Source organism: Apostichopus japonicus, chromosome 7 (genome assembly GCF_037975245.1).
Source record: "Apostichopus japonicus isolate 1M-3 chromosome 7, ASM3797524v1, whole genome shotgun sequence".
In the NCBI taxonomy this organism is placed as follows: domain Eukaryota; kingdom Metazoa; phylum Echinodermata; class Holothuroidea; order Aspidochirotida; family Stichopodidae; genus Apostichopus; species Apostichopus japonicus.
In genome coordinates this window covers 12,207,205-12,231,290 of record NC_092567.1, presented here as the reverse complement: position 1 = coordinate 12,231,290, position 24,086 = coordinate 12,207,205, and the positions used below count along the sequence as shown (strand labels likewise).

General features: G+C 38.4%; 1 protein-coding gene across 1 annotated transcript in view; it reads right to left on the bottom strand.

The window, feature by feature from the left end:
* The window catches only part of LOC139970060 (uncharacterized), a 128,616-nt gene that overhangs the window by 28,027 nt on the left and 76,503 nt on the right, over positions 1-24,086 (bottom strand). Inside the window, exons 5-6 of the mRNA XM_071975692.1 lie at positions 19,490-19,698; positions 11,426-11,502 (exon numbers count right to left, since the gene is read on the bottom strand). Of these exons, the coding sequence (XP_071831793.1) occupies positions 11,426-11,502; positions 19,490-19,698 (286 nt within the window). The remainder of the gene's footprint in view (positions 1-11,425; positions 11,503-19,489; positions 19,699-24,086) is intronic.

Sequence of the window (24,086 nt, the reverse complement as noted above, 5' to 3'; positions counted from 1 at the left end):
GGGATGTCTCACCACCCAAGCTTGGTGAAAATGACGATAGTTGGAAAATTGGAGTACGAATGTCGGAATTTCCGACTGTCGCAGTCTAATTCACCTAGGCCTATTCATATATTCCTGTGATTGTGAATTACCAAAAATTTGAAAAAGTTAGGTCAAAATTGACCTTTAATCAGTCATATTTACCACGTCTTCCTTGCCACTTTGAGAAATTGTATCTCGCGATCCTTATACTCCACCATACAAACCTTCGTATGATTTGGAATACATTAAAAATAATGCTTAAAGAACTACCGTACAACGTTCGCCAGCTTCAATTCGGTTTATTTATGTACTAATTTTGTTATTGGGTGGGTTGACCCTGTTCGCTAGCTTCAAGTAAGTTCAGTATATATCAGAGACGTAGCCAGGGAGGGAGGGTGGGGGGCGGTGGCAGTGGGAGCAACTGCTTTTCAGTGTCGAAAAAAATGTTAAATACTGTTTGTTATTTGGCATGGTATTTTGTCAGTGCTCTTTGATCTTGAATACTCGTCAGCTCCGTTAACTCGATTATAATCGTAGTAATATTTAGGCCTACTGATTCAGCTACTTAGTTTGGCAGATGCAATTAGCTAAATTTAGCCAGTAGCCTATTACCTATTACCAGCCTACAGTTGGCCACTGCGTAATAAAATACATATAGCCTACCTAACCGCACTCGATGGAGAGTCACGAACCGTATGCACAACGACGACGACAACGTGCGTTCGCATCCTTTCTGATACGTCATAAGTTGTTGCACGAAAAGCATGTTTTGAAGCTAAGCTAGCAATCGTACGTGATACGCGCTTCCTATAAATAATTATTACAATGCTAAATACGAGAGTTTATATAATCCATCAGTTAAGTTCGTCAAATGTATTGAAGTCCAGACATTGGACAATAAACATCCTACTGGAAAAAAATGTAAAAGAACACTATGTTTGTCTTTCTGAAAGAATAATTCAAACCGGAAACAAAAACTGCTGATAATATAATATCATATGATTATGATGAAACTAGCAAAACATTGCTCCAGATCGCATCTAAGGACCTTTAATTGCTCAAAACAGGACACCCCCTCCCTTTAGACCCCTCTCCCATATCAATCGCAAAATGTGCATCCACTCGCAAATTCCTGGCTACGTCGCTGGTATATATTTTATCTATATTGTATACAATTACAACACCCAATGCTAGTCAATACTAGTTGTAACCGTTACAGTACGTTACTTGGTACGTCGCACTGAACTCTTTAATCTTTGCCAAAATTGGTTCGTATTGTATATTTTCAGACAATTACATCTTATACAGTTGTAGAAGATATGTGTAAGACTACTTTGGCCAAATTTAGACTAGAATATATTTTATAGAAATAGATCAGTTGTTATTTTTGTTCGCGGAATCGGGTCCATGAAACAATGTATAGCTTAGGAGTAGACAATTATCTTCCTCAGAAGTAATGACCATAAAAAAATAAGGAGGTTTATATCAAATAACTAAGGTTTGAGCAGTAAGAAAAGTGTTCGGGGATTGGACTAAATTTAACTTTTCGATGATTTCCTTCATTTTTTTGTTGTACAAATTATATTCTTTAATGTATCGGCTTTTCCAAACTCTATTGGGCCCTAGGCTAGGTTTAACCAGTTACAACTGATTGTATCAATTGTACAGTGGCCGAGAAATCCATGATGTTGAGAAACCTCTCGATTAATTTGGTATATGTAACATGTGGGCGATATTTAGTATTTTCCTTAACTGCATCTTCCCCGCCCTAGGGATATTTCCCGGCTACGTTTCGCATTGACAGAGTCAGACTGACTAAAATTGAATACTAGCGCCCTTTAAAGCTATTTTATATGCATATGGCTGCCACGTAAACACTACTAGTTTTAGTTGTTTTATCTGCGAACTGTGTTTATTCAACTTAAAGCAGAGTTGACCATCATGTTATTACTAGTTAATACGGGTTGGCGTATATCGCCACCGAATAGGTCCATATCGAAGTGATATAAAGGCCTAGGTGCGAAACGCAACCACTGAAAAATGTATGTTTTTACAATATGTTTATATACTTATTTCTAAGAAATCTATTGGTTCTTGACGAAGATGATAGGCATATTGTTCATGTGAGTGATAAATAGCCCCCCCCCCAAAAAAAAAAAAAAAAATAAAATAAAATAAAATAAAAATAAAAACATAAAATTAAGCGCACTAGGAAAAACCCCAGTGTTTTTTGGTAATTCACAATGTCGTCGAATATAATTTGTTGAAGAAAAAAAAATTCCCATTTGTTACATTAACATAGCTTTGTACTTTAGTAGTCTATGTAGCCTTGAAGCAGATAACTTTACTCAGTTGCTTGCTTGCTTAACCAGAGTGGATTAATAAGTTTGAGATGTGAGGGCCAGTGGGTACAAATGTATCGAAACAAGTTCGGAACAAAAGTGCAGTCGCGACAGATGTGGTGTCTGACTGACCGTATCGTTGACGAGTAGCGCGGGGGGGGGGGGGGGGGGGTACAAGGCAGCAGTCGGAATTTTCTGGGTTGAAAACCCATCCAGTTGGAATTTCAGCCACTACAGCCTCCCCCCCCCCCCAAATCATCAGACCTTAGCTACATCCCTGGTTGACCGAAGAATACAAATTGTATTGTGTGTTAATTGTATCTGAATCCCTCTATTAACTACTACTTGCAAGATTAGTGGTTACTCTAATATTTGATTTTTCTTGATGACAGTTTAGCATCTCACCGAAAATCAAACAAAAATGTTAAATTGTACCGAATAGATACACAATATGTATATTGATGGCTTGTACATTAAACTAGTACTCGTCTACAAAGCATAGCGCCTGTTTTATGCACATTTCGATTGTATGCAGATTAAAAAGCAGACTAAAAATGTGAATTCTATATTTTTCTTTGATAGTTTATTATGTTATTAAAGGGTGTGATGCAAAGTTTCCGGAAGCTGCTTAATTTTTAGATAGGGTTATCAGGAAGAAGCTTACTTCAAAATTTAACAAAACTTTCTGAGAGCTCAAGCGGGGTCAAGGGGCTTTCTCTGGAATATATTTCAAGCCCTTGTTGGTTCCACGAGGGGAAGCCCCCTGAAGTTTTTGAATTTGGTGATATCCCTTGTTCTCTCGTAGCGCGTTTAAAGCACTCACACACAAAACAGATAAATTATAGTTAACAGAACAGATAGTAAACAGATAAATTCTAGTTATCTATAATGTATTCCAAGCAGGCTGGTGGGGTCCGCTGGACTTAAGCTGCACCCTTTGAAGATATTTTTCGTTCTCTTGAAGAAATTTTGAAACACACACATATATTTAGGAGAAGAACTCAATTTTCGGGGTATAGTAGTGTTAGGCACCAGTTGGGGGGGGGGGGGGTCAGGGGGCGTAGCTTATGAAAGCTGCTTCATTTTATTAGCCAAATATTATCCAAATCTGGGGAAATATCTAGACGTAAGGGAGTAACAAACAGACCGATTGTCACAACTTCCGTGGGATAATACAATATGGCACCCTCTAGCGCCCCCTCTGTTGCGACCCCGGGTTTTTCCTTGGCCTTCAAAGCCGATAAAAATAAAATTTTAGATAGATTCAGGGAAGTAAACTCAAAGGACCAAAAGACTACTGAGATGTTTCTGAAAGTTAACAAAAACGATATATTTACAATGATACGATCTCTACTGATTTGTACAAGGATTATTGGTACTAGAAATTTGGAATATTACAGACAGATTTTACAATATTATACGGCCGTTAAATTTTTAAAAGATTACTTAACTTATCTTACGCGGCGCGTGCCGGCTCTCGGTTCCTTTCGTAGCTGTTCTGACCTCCTTGCGTCACCAACAACGATGTCGGGATTAGGCTCCCTCGTAGGCTGGTATCACGTGACTTGGTCAGGAGCAAAACCGTTCCCCGCTGGTCCAATTCGACTCAACGTTTGTATCCCAAGGATGGCTTCCTCCTGGGTGAACTCCGAAAAACTCTGCCGAAGTCACGCCTGTCCCGGTTAAACGACGCACCAATCTAATAAACAAACAGTCCACCGGTTCCTCCGTCCGTCCCCTTGATTAATCTTTTATCTCAGATGAATTTCTTTATACAATAGATCGGAAAATTCTGAACTAAACTCCTCATCACCGAAAATATCTCTTCTTATATATAGCCGGAGTTAAATCTCCCGAAAGTTCTTTTCCAGGAATCCTGACGGAATAACATCGAGAATCATCCATGTCTCGAAGATACGACTGATAGTGCATCGTTCATTGGTCGACGATATCCGGTCACCTGCTAAAAATTACTTCCCGTATGTTCTGGAAATTTGCACTCGTTAATACCGAATAGCGCCATCATTTCTCGACGCTTCCAGAAAAAACGCACAAGTTGTCAGTCACGACAAGTGACCTACTTATCACCCTGACCAGCGTATACTGAATACACGTACAATGAACACAGTCGTTCGTGACAATTACTCCCCCTTTAAGATAAATATTTTTAATATTTCATCTATAAATGGACGTGTATGCAACTTTAAATTAAACATAACTAATGAATATTGATAACCATCTCAAAATACTCAAACTAACAATTCCATAAATGTCAAATTCTATAAACTATAAACAATTCTATAATCCGACAAAACTATGTCAATCATAAATGTATGATAGCATAACAACAATCAATAGTGTCACAATCAACACATCTTCATCTGATTAAATGAATGAATAACCCGCTTACATTCGGCTCATATAATCTGCACCAACATTGTACTTTCCTTTGATTGATTCTAGTCTGAATCTATACTCTTGTAGTACTAATGCCCATCTCATAATTCTTGAGTTCAGCAACTTTGCTCTATTTAAATAAGTGAGTGGTTCGTGATCAGTCTGTAAGACGAACTCACTTCCGTACAGATATACATGAAATTTCTGTACTGCCCAAACTAATCCTAGGCATTCTCTCTCAATCACTGAATAATTTCTTTCCCTCTCCAATAACTTTCTACTAGCATACGCTACAGGAAATAATTCTCCTTCATGTTCCTGTAGTAGGACTGCACCTATCCCTACATCGGATGCATCGGTCCTCAGAACAAATTGCTTATTTACATCAGGAAGCCTGAGAAGGGTTGGATTAATAAGCGCTTGCTTCAGATCATTGAACGCCTTGTCCTGGGCGCTTCCCCAAATCACTCTATTGGGTGAACCCTTCCTCGTCAGGTCCGACAGTGGGGCAACTAGTGCAGAGTAGTTTGGTATATAGTCTCTGTAATACCCCGTGAGACCAAGAAACGACCTGACTTGAGTTTTCGTCTCGGGTTTTGGAGCTTTTTTGATTTTATCAAGGGTACTCTGCTTCGGGCCCAACTTCCCGTTTCCAACTGTGTGGCCCAAGAACTCTAATTTAGTGAACCCTATTTCACACTTACTCGGACGAGCTGTCAGTCCGCTCTCTCTCAACGTCTGAAACAACAACTCCAAACACTCTACATGCTCATCCCATGTCTCGGTATGAATCAAAATATCATCCAGATAATTGACAACATTTGGCACATCTCTCAAAATGGTTCTCATTAACCTAGTGAAAACTGCCGGTGCCCCAACCAATCCAAAGGGCATCGTTTTAAATTGCCATAACCCATCTGGAGTCACAAAGGCAGTCTTCTCTTTCGCTGACTGTGTCATTTCAACCTGCCAATATCCCTTCGTTAGATCGATTCGACTGAAGTACTTGTCATTCGACAATTCCGAGAATATCTCTGTCATGGTTTGCATAGGTTCAGCTTCATACGTGGTTACTTTATTGAGCTTCCTATAATCCACGCAGAATCTCTTCGTACCATCAGGTTTAGGTACCAACACCACAGGTGAACTATAAGGTGAGTTTGAAGGTTCAATGACTCCCATGTCAATCATTTTCCTAACTTCCTCTTGTAACGAATCTCGCATCGAGAGTGGTACTGGGTAAGGCTTTGCTTTGATTGGCTTATCAATAGTTAACTTGATATCACATTTGAGAACATCAGTTTTGCCAGGTACATCAGTCAGGACATCAGTGAACTTGGATAACACTCGTTTAACCTCGTGTGATTGGCCTACACCTAATTCGTCATTTACGACAACATCCGATGCCGATTCACTCTAATTAGTCTGCAGCGCAGGTAGTTCGAAACAACTTTCCTGCTCCTCATCCTCAGACATTGAAATGACTGTAGTCCCAACCACATTTGACTTGTCCCTACTTATGTACTCTTTCAGCAGGTTTGCATGAAAACTTTTCGACTTCCCATTGACATCGATTGAATAGCTCGCTTCGCCAATTTCACTCAATACGGTGAATGGCCCCTTCCACTGCATCAACAGCTTGTTTTGATCAGTAGGCAAGAGTATCAACACCAAATCACCTGGTTTGAACTTACGACTTTTAGCCTTCCGGTTATAGTACTTCTTGTACCTCTCAGACGATTCCTGTAACTCTGATCTAGCCAGGGCGCAAGTCTCCTCTAGCCGTTCTCTCAAATCTAGGACATACTGATATGTTGACCTAGTTTCAGGGTTGTCCACTTCAGATGTCCACATCTCTTTCAAAATGGCCATAGGACCTCTCACTGTCCTACCATAGAGTAACTCGAACGGTGCGAAACCTGTGCTGGCTTGCGGAGCCTCCCTATACGCAAATAGTAGTGGTCCTATATAGCGGTCCCAGTCTGACGGTCTCTCCTCACACATGCGCTTTAGCATCCTCTTCAAGGTACCATTGAATTTCTCAACTAGACCGTTGCAGATCGGGTGGTAGGGGGTAGTGGTGAGTTGTCGCAGTGACAGTAATCGACTCACCTCCTTCATCACATCTGAGGTAAACTGTGACCCCCTGTCAGTCAGGATCTCAGATGGGACTCCAACTCTTGAAAATATGTCCACCAAAGCTTCTGCCACTCTCTCAGTATCTATGTTACGCAATGGAACTGCCTCGGGAAACCTCGTTGCATAATCGACAAGTGTTAGGATATACCGATTCCCATGCTTGGAAGTAGGACTGATCGGTCCGACAATGTCTACCGCCACCCTCTTGAATGGTGTGTCAATCAAGGGCATGTGACCCAATGGGACCTTGGTGACCCTACCCTTATCACATGTTCTCTGGCAAATATCGCATGACTTGCAATAACGCATTACGTCGAATCCTACACCTGGCCAGTAGAATTGAGACTGAACCTTGTCAGTTGTCTTGGCTATCCCTAGGTGACCCGCCATAATACTGTCATGAGCCAGTTTCATCACTTGATTTCTGAACTTTTCGGGTACAACCAATTGGTCACTAGGCTTGTCATTCCCCGAAACTTTGCGATATAGAATATCATTCCTTAAAATGAATTCGGAGATCCCCTCTTTACCTTTCAGTGGTCTGGGATTCCCAACATGCTTGAAGCAATTTTTGAGGGTTGAATCCTCCTTCTGAGCTTGTCTCAATTGCTCAGGTGTTACGTCATCCATAGGAACATTAGCCGTTTTTAGGGGTTTCAGATTTTCATTTCGTTTTTGCTTTTGTGCACGTGTCTCTACGGCACCTCCAATATCTGAGTCATCGCCTACGTCATCACTTGGAATCATTTGATCCGCAGCGACTTCCGGCTCATCACGTGACTCAACACTGGTTCCTATTTCAACACTAGCTGTTTCTTCCACATTGTGAGGTTCACACTGCTCACTTGGAACTTCTTTTACACTCCAATCTGGGTCGGGATTCTCAGGACCTCGAACACCAGGAACATTCCCAATTATTAAGTCATACACTGGCCTCTTCATACAGAGAGCCTTGAGGGATCCTGTGAAAAAGGGCGTGTCCACCGCCACGATAGCTTCTGGAATCTTCCTCACTGTACCGTCAATCAGTACACACAGTTGATCTACACCGGTCAACTGATCATTGGAGATCAAATCTCTCCTAACGATGACACCAGAACACCCGCTATCGCGTAACACTGACACCTTCCTCCCTTTAAGATAACCCTCAACCACCGGCATGCGCTCCTTAACATCTGACAAAATTTTCTCAGTAATGTCGGTAGGCTCCTCACACGCCGCACTGACTATTGGGATCTCGTGACCACACGCTAAATTAATTGAATAGCTGTCACTTTCCTTGATTTGTTTCATCAAACACAGATTCGCGGATTGTCCGCTACGATGATCTTTTTGCGACCCATCGCTCAATCCTAGCTTGTCGGGTTTGGCATTTTCAGTCGCAACCGCCGATTGCGCTTTAAACCTCTGCCTGCAATCGTTTGCCTTATGCCCCAATTTCCCGCAAACAAAGCATTTTATGGCTGAACGCGTGCTTCTGTTTTCACCAGCGTCCACAATTTTGGTTTTGTATTCCTGACTGTTGGGGTTACCGTCAGGTTTTTTCCCATTTCCCTGATTTGTTTGGAAAGATTTCACACATTTTTCAAGATCCCTGTGATGCGCTTCTAAGTATTTGTCAGCCAGCTCTGACAGCGCTTTAGAAGTCTTGCAGTCATGTTCTCTCAGGAATAATGCCAATTCCTTACTGCATACATTTAGGAACTGCTCCCGCAACATGAGATCTGAAAATTCCTCGAACGTTTTGTTAATTCCGCCCATTTCCAACCATCTGGCCATATAATTTTCCAACCTTGCCATGTATTGAATTGATGTTTCTCCCTTTTTGGGTCTTTCTCGTCTGAATTTCTGACGGAAGCCTTCCTCTGTGAATTGAAATCGTTTCAACAGGGCTTTCTTTAGCTTTTGATAATCTTGTGAGTCATCGGGTGGCAGCCTAGAGTAAACACGGAGACTTTCTCCCTTTAGACACAGTCTCAAATTTAATGCCCATTGTTCCTCTGGCCACTCTTGCGCTGTTGCGAATCGCTCGAAGCGCAGCAAGTATGCGTCGAGGTCTTCCTTCTCATCAAAGTGAGGCATTTTGGGCGTTGGGATTCTATTTGGCTCGCGGCTTGAAGTGAAGCTACGGGAGGAATTCAAATCGGCATTGCCATTGCTATTTTGCTGCAACTCAGCTTGCTTTTCAAGTTTAGCCAATTCAAACATTCTTTGTTTTTCCGCCTCAGCCCTTTCCTTTTCCGCCTCAGCCCTTTGCTTTTCCGCCTCAGCCCTTTCTTTTTCCGCCTCAGCCCTTTCTTGTTGCCTTTCGTCACGAGCGATCTGCTGCTGCTCTTTGACGAAGTTTAAGAGTTCGCCACCCGTAAGACCCATTTTAGCCCCCAACTCAGTTAATTCTCTAATATCCATCATTCAGTCAGGCAAACACATGTACCAATAACAATATATCAAATATATATGGTTTCAGAAACTTCTCAGTTTGTAAGTCACTTCGGGATATACTCCTTTCTGGTGTTTTACACTTTTCCCGTTTTGTTTCTATTTTTTTTTACACTTCCCCGTTTTGTTTCTCTCTTTTAAACAATTCCCGGATAAGCCCCCATTAATAGTCACAACTTCCGTGGGATAATACAATATGGCACCCTCTAGCGCCCCCTCTGTTGCGACCCCGGGTTTTTCCTTGGCCTTCAAAGCCGATAAAAATAAAATTTTAGATAGATTCAGGGAAGTAAACTCAAAGGACCAAAAGACTACTGAGATGTTTCTGAAAGTTAACAAAAACGATATATTTACAATGATACGATCTCTACTGATTTGTACAAGGATTATTGGTACTAGAAATTTGGAATATTACAGACAGATTTTACAATATTATACGGCCGTTAAATTTTTAAAAGATTACTTAACTTATCTTACGCGGCGCGTGCCGGCTCTCGGTTCCTTTCGTAGCTGTTCTGACCTCCTTGCGTCACCAACAACGATGTCGGGATTAGGCTCCCTCGTAGGCTGGTATCCCGTGACTTGGTCAGGAGCAAAACCGTTCCCCGCTGGTCCAATTCGACTCAACGTTTGTATCCCAAGGATGGCTTCCTCCTGGGTGAACTCCGAAAAACTCTGCCGAAGTCACGCCTGTCCCGGTTAAACGACGCACCAATCTAATAAACAAACAGTCCACCGGTTCCTCCGTCCGTCCCCTTGATTAATCTTTTATCTCAGATGAATTTCTTTATACAATAGATCGGAAAATTCTGAACTAAACTCCTCATCACCGAAAATATCTCTTCTTATATATAGCCGGAGTTAAATCTCCCGAAAGTTCTTTTCCAGGAATCCTGACGGAATAACATCGAGAATCATCCATGTCTCGAAGATACGACTGATAGTGCATCGTTCATTGGTCGACGATATCCGGTCACCTGCTAAAAATTACTTCCCGTATGTTCTGGAAATTTGCACTCGTTAATACCGAATAGCGCCATCATTTCTCGACGCTTCCAGAAAAAACGCACAAGTTGTCAGTCACGACAAGTGACCTACTTATCACCCTGACCAGCGTATACTGAATACACGTACAATGAACACAGTCGTTCGTGACACCGATTCTGTTTTCTTGTCTTCGTTTTTGGATTATAACTCTTACTTTCGTAAGTGTATAAATGAAAAAAAAAAAAATATTGTTTCAAATTAACATATAGTTCTAAATGCTTTCCCACATATCATTACTCACATTTTATTTCTACTATTTTTTTTTCTAAGCAAATCAAGCATGAATGTTAATGTTCGCCAATACATGTAGATTGTACTCTTTTCCAGCGCCGATCAAGGGGGTGGTGGGGTGTCTCCCCACCACCCCCCCCCCACAACCGCACCACCACGCATTTCAAACTAACTTAAAATAATTAAAACACAATATTGCGGCTACACTTAGATATTGGACATAAGTCAAGTCATATAAGTCAATCTATGCCTAAGAAGATATCATTTGAAATCTAAACTTTCCTTATTTTGGGGAAAACAACAGGTGTGGATGTGTTTATATGTGTGTGTTTAAATGTGTGTGTCTAACAGAGGGGGGAGTTGACAGACCCCGAGGGGCACAAAATAACTCCAAAACCTTACACAATCATTGTCACTGTGTAATTTAGATGTCCAAAGTGTATGATACCACTACGTTTTGGAAGAGATTCAAATCATTGTTGGGATGGCTACTCACAAAACATCTTATAGTGCAGTGATCTCGAAGGAGCGAAATGAAAGGAATATGACTTATCTCTTAAATCAACTAAGCCAAGCAATATGAAGTGTTGTTACATTTATATTATTTAGTTCGTTGTTTACTATCACAAGACTCTGTTCTGGGTGTCTCCTTCATATAAACTGGCAATCATGTGTTGCTGATTCATTACTCTCTTGTATGTGAATTAACAACAATCAACAACTCAAAATAAATTCACATAGTTAGTAAAGCCTTTAATTAAATGTAAGAAATTTTAAGTGTTTCCATTATGACGTCATTTTGACATTACCTTTCACATGTCTTGACTTCAAGGATGATGGAATGGATCCAACCGGAATAGTGTCTGGCAGATGGTATCCAAGAAACCTATGGAGAGAAGTAGAGTAATAATCGTGTAAGATGTAGAAGACGTAGAGGAATGTCCTCCTAGTAAGGTTTATTGTTTACTAAATCAATGAAGATAAACAAAGTAAACAACAAATAACAAGGTCATAAACCACATCTAATTGATCATTCTAATCAGAATTAATTCTAATCACAAGTCTTGTGTTTCAACGATTCCAAGAAAAATAAATTAGAATGGATATAGTTTTGCAGATAATAATGATGATAGTTGGAACTGCTCTACGGTATGTAAGTTATATGCGGTTGGTAGTAACTGTGAAAAGAATAGCTGTCCACATGATCATAATTGGCTAAATTGTCTGTAATCTTAAATTATCAATTCATTTAAAGTTGATCAAACATGTAGAAATACAACATTGTACACAATAAACTAAGTAAACGGAGCAAATCCTTGTAACAACCGCTTGACATTTTCCGCTCGGATCACATGATTTATATTGTATGTTATTTTCGGTAAATTGATTGATAATATAGATAGTTTTCGTGAATCCTTCTCACTTTTAAATGAGAACTTAAATGTCTGAGATTGTTAGAGTGCAGTGGTAAAATATAAAATCTAGAAATTATGAATCTTGTTACTTAATCTCAGAATAGTTTAAGATGCTACAAATTACATTTTTCAACGTAATTTCGGAATGACAAACCTGCACAATCTTGCACTAAAACGGAGGAGAAATAGAAGGTAGAGGGATAGGAGGGTCGAGGACATAGCAACATTCTTTACTGGGCGCAACAATTTGTCATCTCGGGTGGAAGTCAAACACAAATTGTCACTATTATATGATAAACCAACGTTATTTAAGTATTTATTCAATAGCAACATTCAATAATTTTATGACATTGCACGCATTGTTTTATTGTCATTGATCTAAATCAAATCGTACAAAATTATAACATTTTTGTGGAGTTGATAATAATAACCTTAACCATTACACAATCGAATCTTTCTGTTCAACTATGTTCTCAATGAAGGGTTACATGTGTCCAAAATATCCAACCCCTTCATACCGAGGACTTATGAAGACTTCCTGGTCATACTTTGTTAAGAATACACTAATGCCATCGTCGTTGATTCACAAAAGAAAAGTTTTATTAGAAGGTGGAGGAACAAACACTGAGGGGAGGCAAAAGTTTTCAGCAAAAGTTTTCTTAATACCGGTACTCTTGAACTGCATATTTTATCATTATTATTATTTTGAAGCCAAATAGCAAATGTTTAGACATAAAGGCACTTGTTACAAACACACAACAACAAGAGGGCACTTGAGTTTATCGAGCATGAAATGAAATTATCTGGAATTAACCGGTAACATATAGTGCATAATATCCAATAAATATGTTAAAGTCTAGCTCAGTATCATTCTACCTTATACCTGAATTGCCCAGTTCTACGTAAAACAATGCTCCGGACAATGGAAAGAAAATATATAGGTTACGTTCCTTGTATCTAATTAGCATAATTAACGCATAGATACTGCTATTTCTTATGTAAAACTTTTTCTTACAATCGTTAGTTTTCTGTATCTATCCAGTGACTGGTTAAACAGGCGCTTTCGAATATTTCATTAATGTTATATATACTGTAAGGGCTATAGCGGACATAATACTGGAAATAATTGTTGAACTAATAATTTATATTGCTACAGCATTGAAAACTATTTATTAAAGGTTATATTTTAATAAAAGGGTTCTCCCCGTTTAAACCCCTCCCAACGGACGCAAGTCATATTTGGAGCCCACACCCACCCCTCCTTTCCAAAGATAACCAGAATGCAAAATGCACTGAGATTTCGACTTCAATGCAGTAGACTTCTGCTTGTTAGTATAACCAGAACAAGCTGTTACAATTACACTATAGCATGATAAACACAGGTTAGTCTACTGTACGTGGCTATATATGCCTCCACCAAAAACAATAGGGGTCTTGTACTCAATGATATAAATACACACACCAAGTATTACAGGTATCCACGATTTCCATCGATACATATCATGTAAAAGGTTTTTCAGAGTTCGACCTCTGGTGACCTATAGGAGATTTGACCTTACAAGCAATAGTATTCTTGTACTCAATATGGCAAATCCATATTCCATGTATGAAAAGTATCCATGATTTCTACCATGAGAAATCATGTTGTGAAGGTTTTCAGGCCTCGACAAATATTTTTGAAAGTACTCGCTATTTGGCGACCGTGACTAAAACTCTAATCGCCAAATTCCACTCGCCACCAGGCCTATGATTGTTGGTCAAGTCTCCAAAGTACAGATCTGCAACATCAATACTTTCTATGAACAAAGGTTTGGCAGTTACGCAGATGCATGGTGCTACGTAATTGCGCATTAGAAAGTCATGTTTCTTTGCAGTACGAAATGAAACCTTTTTTTCCAGCAAAAGGAAGTGTTGAACAAAGTAAAACATGACGCAGAATCATAAATAAGCAGCTAGGCCTACTGTAGTGTTTCAAACAATTAAAAATACAACATCTGTAAACTACCTACGAAGATAGCTTGGCTTCTGTTACATTAGGGCATTAGGAAAGTAGGTGTGCGGGAGTCCTAAGCATATACAGTACCTCACTGCTACTTTTAACCGCTGTTCAATTAGAGCGGCGCCTTCGTACAATTTACCAATTAATTATCTGTCTTTTAGCTGCAGATTGATGCGCGAAAAATATCGCTCTTACTCCATTTCACTGCCTAAATCAAAGCGATCTTTTACGCAATGATAATCTGAGGCTGTAAGATCTCTCCAGAAAACTTGTCTCAAAACGAATTATGACTGATAGCCTGGAGGAAAATTGCCTTAAGAAATAATGAAGGAGATGTTTCGCCATCGTAAGTGTATTGGTATTCTGACTCGTATTCTTCACGTTGTTGACTTAATGAACCCTAATCTACCCAATCGTTGCTGGCCTAGACAACATAAATTTGCTCACAGGCCTAGCCAGGTAAGTTGTCCCATAATCATAAACGTGACGAAAGTCGAACGTTACTTTTCAGGTCAATAGCTATGTTGACACTGGTGGAGGAGACTACACAAATTTCAATAGCCGATCCAGACATAGATCGTGAAACTCACTGCCAAACTAAGACCATTTTACACAATTATTTCGCATTGAGATTGGTCATAGTAAAAAATCTAACTAAACGAACTGTTAAGTTCATAAACGCTGACTGGTCACAACGAAACTACATCCAACCTGAAATGAATAAGACGAAAAACGTCCAACACAACCGCTGTATTACAAAGTATACCTTTCAGCACGCAAAATAAGGCTTCCGAGCGGAACGTTGAAGCAAATGCAAATATATTCGTGTTTTCAGTTTTAGATTCTACGGATGCCCATAAGCTTATTTCCAATTGCCAAGGGCCTCATATTCGTGTGAGGCGTAACGCACACGTTATCTGATAGGCTGGTTTGTGAGAGATACGGTAGCTTATAAAACAAGGTTTACACAATTTGGCGTCTGGTGACTCAAATGACCTTTGACCTCAATAAAATAAAAACTACATACTGAATATGACTTTCGTCCAACCTTTGCCTCTTGAGTAATCGTGTTTACAGTATTTTCACAATTTTACCTCTAGTGACCCCAAATGCACTTGGACCTCCACTAAAAACAAAAGGGATATTAAAGTCAATGCGGTACTCCTTCACACGAAATGCAAGTTTGATCCTTGCTTTTCTTCTTGAGTTATCGTGTTTACAAGGTTTACTCAATTTGACCCTGGTGGCCCCAAATGAACTTGATCTCCACAAAAAAACAAAATCAAAAAAAAAAAAAAAAAAAATTAGGCTGTTGTTCCTCAATGTGGTCCGCATATTCACGTAATGTGAGATTGGTCCGAGTTTACCTCCTTGAGATATCGTGTTAACAAGATTTTCAGTATTTGGCCCCTAGTACCGCAAATGACCTCCCCACAAAACAATAGGGTTCTTCTACTCAATGTGGTACTCATATACACCAAATATTATATTGTTCCAAGCTTCCCTATACTTGAGATATCGTGTTTACATGCGAGGCGTCACACACGCATACACACCCACACCCACGCACACACTCTCCGCCTGCATGAATGCATAGGTTACGATTATCATCGAAACCAAGAAAGCGTTAATGCTTGAAGTTAGATTGATTATCTGTGAAGTGTTCAAACTTGCTTAAATTTACAGTTCAAACACTCTTCACCTTGGTTTTATTTATAAAACTATTCAATATGTATCGCCGAGTTTGTCGTCCTGTATAATGTGTATTACGTCATGTGGCTGGGGTTAAAACAATGTGTAGTGTTGAGATAATTGAGCGTGTGTAAAGACGGAATGGGTCAACAAAGTTGAGAGAAGATAGTGACTTTCTTTAATTAGTTATGCATAATTCGGGTTTATGGTTCTTCAACAGTTCCAAAACTTCGATCATTTCTTACGTAATCGTTGGTTTATTGAGAGCAAACAACAGTATTGAAAAATTGGCAACGCGTTATGTAAACGCTGAAACACCTAGCCCACCCGTCACGAAGTGTACACACTTTATCTTGCATTCTTATGCCTAGAGGTCTATGCGTAGAGTATTCATGTTTCTCTTCATGCGTTCTGAAAGCGTAGACTCGCGATATTTAGACACAATTAATTTACATGTTTTCACCCTATTCGCTGCGATTTGACGGGAGGAAAACCCCGGATGTGCGACCGACGGAATACAATAAACCCACAGATCTCTACTAACTGTATTTCCAGGAACATAACACCTCTCCTTCGGTTTCTTTTCTGTTTTATTTTCCTTTCTTTTTCTTTTTACTTGTCCACCATGCATGTTACTATCACAATATACTTATGTTCAGTTTTAATAAGCATATCACCATGATTCATGTAAAACATCACAAATTATGACGCAATGAATTCATTTCAACAAGTGAATAACTGCTTCTTTTTTCCCCTTTTCAGCAACAAAACTAAATGAACCGTGGCCATATTTACGACCTGGATATGACCCTGACAGTTGTATAAGTGTTTATTCTGATTGTTAACTTGTAGGTTCATTCATTGTGTACCGGGATAGAAATCTATACTTCATATTGTTAGCCTGTGTTATAAAAATAATGTAAACCATTTGGAAGAAAGTCTGAAGGCGATGATGACAGCCTTCTAAGCCTTTCTAAATTCGCTAAAAACAGTTAAGTTGCAAATTTGAAATCGATTCTAGTTGTCGTTATCCATTATACATTTTAAACTTTGATGGAATAATTTAATCACTTTCGCCTGTTCTGTGTAGATAAAAAGAACTAGTGCTGTATATAATTCGATATTTAAAGAGATAAAAGATTTCATCAAACGAATCTTAGAGGATCTCAAGTGCTTTGTTTTCTTGCTCGTGTTGTTGTTTGCTTGTTTATGATTTATGGCTGAGAAATATATTAACTTAGTTGGATAATATTAATATATTTCAGATTTGGTAAGGCGACATGAACCTTCGAAATCCTCTCTCTGCTAAACACGAGCAATATTATATCTCCACCGTTTAACCGTTTAATCAACTTCACAGAACAAAACTGTTCTCCATAAACTAGGCAATTAAGAACCCGCAATGTTTGTAGTCACATATTAGATATGTGAGTTACATTAAGGGCTATTTAACTGTGTGCTAATTAGGCAGACTTCCATATACCAACGAGAAGTACATAAAGGGAAAAAACGAAGAAAGGGAAATTAAACATTCCTTCTATAAAATGAGTGAGAGGCGCAAGTGAGGGATGTATTAAACAACCAAGGAAATCAAGTTTACTCATTTAAAATATATAAACAAAGAATAATAATGAGAACACGCCGTAATATCACGGCATATGACATACAGTATCACTGAATGGCTGTTAGATATATACCTAACCCGTATTGAATGAAATGATGTATTATTCCCAGCCACTGTTAGACACGGACTGACCTACTTATCGTCTGTTTCCATGGTTACGTTGCATGGCAGTGACAACATTCCAGGTGTACACTAGACGCGTGTCTCGTTTATCTTTCTATTCATTATCTTTAACCCTGGCTCGTGTCATCTATTGTTATGCTAATTAGGTATTTACGGGAGATCCAGGTGTGTCATATTTACTGTCAACTTATTTTACTTTAGAAATAAATTGTTTGAATCAATCGTCTGTGCAGAAAACTATTGTAGAAGTAGAGTAGGCCTACTGTGTGTACTAAAACGGTGATGATGTTATCGGGTAGAAACGGAATTAATTTGAAGGGCTCCCTAAAAAAGATGATGTGCGAAGCAGGGGGGGGGGGCGAAGGAAGGGGTGGCGGTGGGTACAGATAAGCTGTCTGAAGGGGAGTGGGGCAGAGGAGGAGAGACTAAAATGACCCAAGAGCACACTGGGATTGGGGTAAAGTATTTAGTCTAGGTAGGGAATAAACATTCTCTGTTACATATTGTTTTTATATTCAGACCAAACAAATCTCCCGAAGTGTATTATTTCCAGTGATATTTTTCTCCGTAGTTACAGTTATTCCCGGAATGGCGTTGTTTCACATATAACATACGTTAAGCATCGTTCGTTATCATATATTTCATTTATGTAACTACTCAATAGCTTTTGTCTTTTCTTTCGAGATTTGGGTGATGCGCGGTGGGGGGGGGGGGGGTGACGGGTGAGACTTAAATATTTTCTTTTTTAGTAACACGTCAGCTGTAAGTTGAAGATGTTACTGATTATATTGTGAATTGTAAAGACGGAAAGGATAAACTTTTACGAGGTTTGATCGGTGAGAGCAAAGAAGGCGAGAGGAGGCGAGAGGAGGGGTTGGGTGGGTGGGGGAGGGGGGGTCTAAAATAACACTACATTGGAACGGACCAAGCAGGGACGTCATGATCGACTCAAGTATGAAATAACATTAATACGAGGAATATTAAAATATTTTACAGTTTTTGTTTAAAGTTATCAATTATACAAAGTTGAAGCTCTCGGTTAATTTTGTAATTATTGTTTACAAATTAGGTTAAAATATAAGCATAAATTATAATTAAGCTTATTTTGTATAACGTCATGTTTCAAACTATAACGAAGAAAGTGATGTAGTTTAAGCGGATTAAATTTGAACCTTTGAATTATCAGATTTACAAATTTGCCTTTAATCATATTTATGGCAATAAATTTTTTAACTATGTAGTTAACTCAATTGCAATTATATATTTCCTTCTAGTTAAAACTTTTATTTTGTTTTAATTAGTTAACTTATTTTGCGTAACTATTTTTTAAATTTTGACAACCAAAACCATGTTATTGGTTGCTTCTTTTGTATGCATATCAGTTTTGCTAGAGTATCATAATCTGTTTGAGGAGTTCATAACAACAAAGTTATAGGTTATTGCTTTTATTATTGCCATCATTTTACTACTTTAAAATTAGTAACGATTTTCAATCTCTTTTGTTTCTTAAATTAATTGTACATAATTGAAATAAACTATTTCGGAGGTTTCAGTCAAAATTAGCAGTTATTCTTTATAAAACTTTACTTTATAATATTAATTTTACTCGCTAGAATTATTAAAATCCAATTTCCTTGTCTATATATCTCTTATTTTATCCTAATAAACATTCCTGTAATTCTAAAACCTATTTAGTTAAATTTTAACATTAACATAAACAAAGAACATTTTAAACAACCCCCACCCACCCCTACCCCTCTCTTACCAACACCCTCTTAAAATATTCCCTATTAATCCATTATATTTTGTATTATTAATCATAACATTCTACAGAATTCCAATCACGATGACCTAATTATTGAAATAAATCCAACTAAACTCATTGAATCCAATCCTTGACATTAAAATACAGCAGACTTCACAGTATTTATTGTTTGTTTAATATTGATAATTTGTATTATTAAATTAATTCCCTGTTTAACTGTTATGATGATTCTAACATCTACACCGGAATACTTACCTCAGCTCCTTCAAGCTTGTACACTGTGAGGAGTAAGACAAGATGGCCGCCAACTCTTCACTAGTTAGTCTCCTGTTGTAGTCACCGATCCACAGCTCCTGGAGAGAACTCAGGATAGAGAGAGAGAGACCAGACTTAAGGATAAGGTTCAGACCAGACTCATCAACTCTAGGAGAGCAGGCTGCTAGAGCCACACAGGAGATAGGAATCTAGAATGAAAGAATATAGTTACTGATAACAGAGTAGATAGAGATAAATATATTGGATTTGGTTAGGTTTAGAATAATTATAATAAAATAAAAATAACGAAAAAAAGATAAAGGAAAATAAAGCGATAAACTAAGACATTTAGGTCGTGTTTATTTGTAAGACGGAATCAGTTATTAGAACGGAAATAAGGGGCTGATTTTATGGGGACACAAATATAAACAGGAATAATTACATTAGATTAGAGAAAATAAAGTGGTAATGTAGGATTAAAGGGTTAGTTTGATTGTTTTACAATTAAATTATTCATTAAAGTTTTTATAGCTAGTAAGGTTTAATAAAATAAGAATGCGAGGCTACATATTTTTATTTATTAGTTAATAGGAAACAAATCTCAATGACGGGTTGAGAATTTTATAAGAAATGGGTCAATAATAATTGAGATTATCTATCTTTTGAAGAAAAATATTGATCAAATTTATTTGTATTTTTATTTAGAACTTTCAGAAGGAAAATGTAATTTAATGTTATAGGGATCATGAAAAGGAAACTTCTACTCTAACTAATACCAGGTTTTTATAAAGTATAAGGAGAGTTTGAAGAATTATATTTAAATCAATAGGTTGTTTCTTATAATTAAAATGCAGTTTAGAGAAGCAGATGTACGGTAGATCAAATTCAAGTTTCCAGAGAGAAGGTTGACGAGGCTTAAACTCAAAATTTAATTTACAAATTATTTCATTATCAGGTGCGTATCCAGGGGGGGGCGTTGGGGGCGCGCGCCCCCCGGGTAAGGAAAAGAGGAGAGAAAAAAAGAGAAGAAAAAAGGGAAAAGGAGGGGAAAAGAGAAAAGGAGGAGAGGAAGGAAGGGAAAAGAAAAAGAAAAAAGAGAGAAAAAGGAGAAAAGGAGGGAGTAGAAGATAGTCAAGACCTCGGGAAGAGAAAGATCCCTATTATATACACAGGGTAGCCAGTGACAGATCAAGGATTACGGAGGGGGTGTGCGCCTCACCCTACCCCTTACCCCGACAACTCCATTTTTGACGTTTCCGTTTTTCCTCTCTCACTAATGTACTTGAACTCGACCGAGTCGTCGGGGAACATAACGCATTTCGGGAAGGGGGCGACCGCCCCCCCCCCCCCGAGCAAATTTTCTTTATGACATCGCTAGTAATTTCAAAATAGACAATGCTTAGATGCAACTTACAAGGCCTGGGAAGTGTCATTTCCAGCGATCTGGGAGGCATTTTCGGCCAAAATTTTTCTTGTACGCTTCGCGCCAACTCATGGTGGCGCTTCGCTTAGATAGTTTGCCTACAGGCTTCGCCCTCCCTTGGCAAGTACTCGCTACACGCCTGTTCGAATTTGTAAAGCAAAGAGCAGATATAACATCATATCAATGAGCATTTAAATGCATGTTCCACGATGTACAGCCTCAAAAACTGTCAATGTGTGTAGTCAAAGGCGTAGGAGCCACATTGGATTTGGGGGCTGTAATGACTTGCCCGAAAAAAAAGCCAAAATTTTTCGCGCAAGAAGCGCGCATTCAACATGTCGATGCCAATATCATATAGGCAAGATCGGTCATTACATTGTATGGCATCGTGTACCGCACGGTCCGTCAAAGTTGCACAGTATACCGGCGGATGCTAATGTAAACAACCAAATTTTGTCTTATGTAGATGGAGAAAAAGCATACAGATCCATTTATGTCAAAACTCTCTTTTACAGTAGTAATGTCGGCCAAGCTTACAACTTTATTTCAATTACCAATGAGATCATTTTAAGCTATTCATTGCTATTTATTTTTCTTTCAGTAGGTGCCCAAAAAAAAGGGAAAACAATTAGGAGGAGGGGGGGGCTGCAGCCACCGCCTCCTACGGGACCTACGCCTATGAGTGAAGTGTTCGGTTTCGATATACCTGATATCGGAAATATCTGCTATTTTTCTGTTCCTTATACCAAGTTTTGTAAAAGCCATTATAAGAGGTTGCAATATTTCTACACCAATAAATTAACTGTGTCGGAATTTTCCAAAATTTCCTCACCAACATTCTTCATCATACTTTCCTCTACTCGTTCAATTTTGACCCGTCTGTTAGGGGTTCAAGGAGGTTTTTCTATATTGGTTGTCTATAGATTGAATTTTGTGCAACATTATGGGTATGTTTTCAGGTGATTTTATTCGCGAGAAAAGTGAATTTTCAAATTCTCAACAAGTAATGGGCTTAAAACCTTCAAAAGTGGGGCTTTCGGATATTGTGGGCCGTGACGTAGAATAACCTACAAAAGCAATGATCCATAGGACATGCAATCAGGTCGAACATGATGTGTGACTGGTGACAATCTTCAAAAAGGTTATTGATGAAAAAAAAAACTTTGGGGAAATACTTGGTTCTCAGGCAAAAGTGTACATCTGGTTGCTCATTTTCAAGCCCGAGAAGTGCCATTTCCGGTGATCTGGGGGGTATCAAAACCACAAATTTTCTTGTACGCTCCGCGCCAACCGATGGTGGCGCTCCGCTTAGATAGTAATTCGCGCCCCCCGGGTTAGAAAATCCTGGATACGCGCCTGATTATTGATCCAAATCCGACTATTCTGCTTGAATTATAATTATTTCTAATTAATATGATTTGTTTAAAGATGATGTCCATCTGTGTTTAATGAGTTAATTATCAAATTCATTCCTAAGTTACGGTTTGAGTGTGACATAACTTCTAGTAGATTTTTTCGAAATGTAACATTTTTCTTTCTTTGTGTTTGTAGATATTCCTAAATTGGGTATTGCTTATGATTTTAACTTTCTAAACTTTATCGTTTCTTCCAATTAAATAGTACCATCCGCTAATTATATATTTTTTTTTTACAAATAATATTGTTATCTGTAAACACTTCATATCCTTGAGGGTTTAATTATACTAATTAATTATTACTTTTAAGTTTAATCGGGTTGATTGGGTCTTCATTGAAATATCTTCTGTTACATGGAGTTCATCGGGTGTGAACAGTTAGCGGAACATTTAACGTTTGAGCTACGGCTCTGGCGAACTTCTGCTATTGAGAGTTGCAGCAGGGTAAAATAGGTGGCGCACTTTCAATTCAAAACCATTTACTTTTTAAACATCATGTGGCCATAAGTCTGTTGGCTTGGAAATGACGTACAGTTTTTATAATTATGTGGGCAAAATTAAGACAAACCAGCTGTCAGTAGAACACCACGATCTAGTTGCTCCTGGAAAAACATGGACGAAAGATTCCTTTTAATAACTATGTATTGCATTTGATTATTATTAGACTTAAATTGGAAAACTGTTTTATAATTGATAGAGGCTCAAAACTCTAGGCCCTATACAGTATTTAACAAAACTATATATCACATTAAGTGTCAGGTATATTGGCAGGAGTTAGGTTATTCAACTAATAATCAGTTATTAAATAACATTATTTCAGTCAGCCTGCTCGGTAAAAAGCTGCAGGTTTCTCACATAATTGGCTCAAATGTCCGACCTGGTAGATTTAGTAAGTTAGGTGATTACAATAATAATTGTGGAATGTTATAGATTGACTTGTTTTCACGCCTATAAGGCTATATTATGTACGAGTAAAGTCGAGTTGAACCATTTTCTGTGATTTAAATTTTTGGAAGGGATATCAAAGTTCCAAAGCTTGTCTATGGAAACTTTATGTTAGCTAGAATGAAGTAATTATTTTCGAAGTAAAGACTAAAGGGTAGGAATCAGCTCACCTAGAATGTTAATCGCTGGTTTTATTATTCGCTTAATTTAAGATCCCTAAAGAAGACTCAGTGTCTCGATTGTATTTTATTCAATTCCTTTTTATTTAAGATATGCTTTAACTTGGAATTTTTTGATAATCAGTCAACAACTATAGGCTAAGATTTGTATTATTTATTAGTGAGGTTTGCTAAGCATGTCCTCTTGCTAAAAGTAGTAATTCTAGCTTTTCGCGGGTGATGTTTGAGCTTTTTACATAGCCTAACTGTATTACTAGTCTAACCTATAGCCTAATTAAGTTTTGCCTGGCCTCTGTACACATCCTAGCCTATGCCTCTATACCATACCGTCAAATTATCTCTCTGATCAATAATTACTGTTTTAACTATTCACAGCGGTTCCTCTCCATTAAACAATCCATCTTCGTTAACACTCAACAAGTCAATGGTAACAAACAACTCCCACGAATATACTACGTACTCTGCAGCTCCACTGATATAACACTAAACTTTTCATTGTCAGTGATACTGATATATAAATGTGAACAGGTATTCAATAGCATGAGTCACCGATACTCATACACAGGTGTTTCCCAGCTGTTCGCGGGTGATGTTTGAGATTTGTAACAGACATTTTGGCGCCAATAGAAATAAAT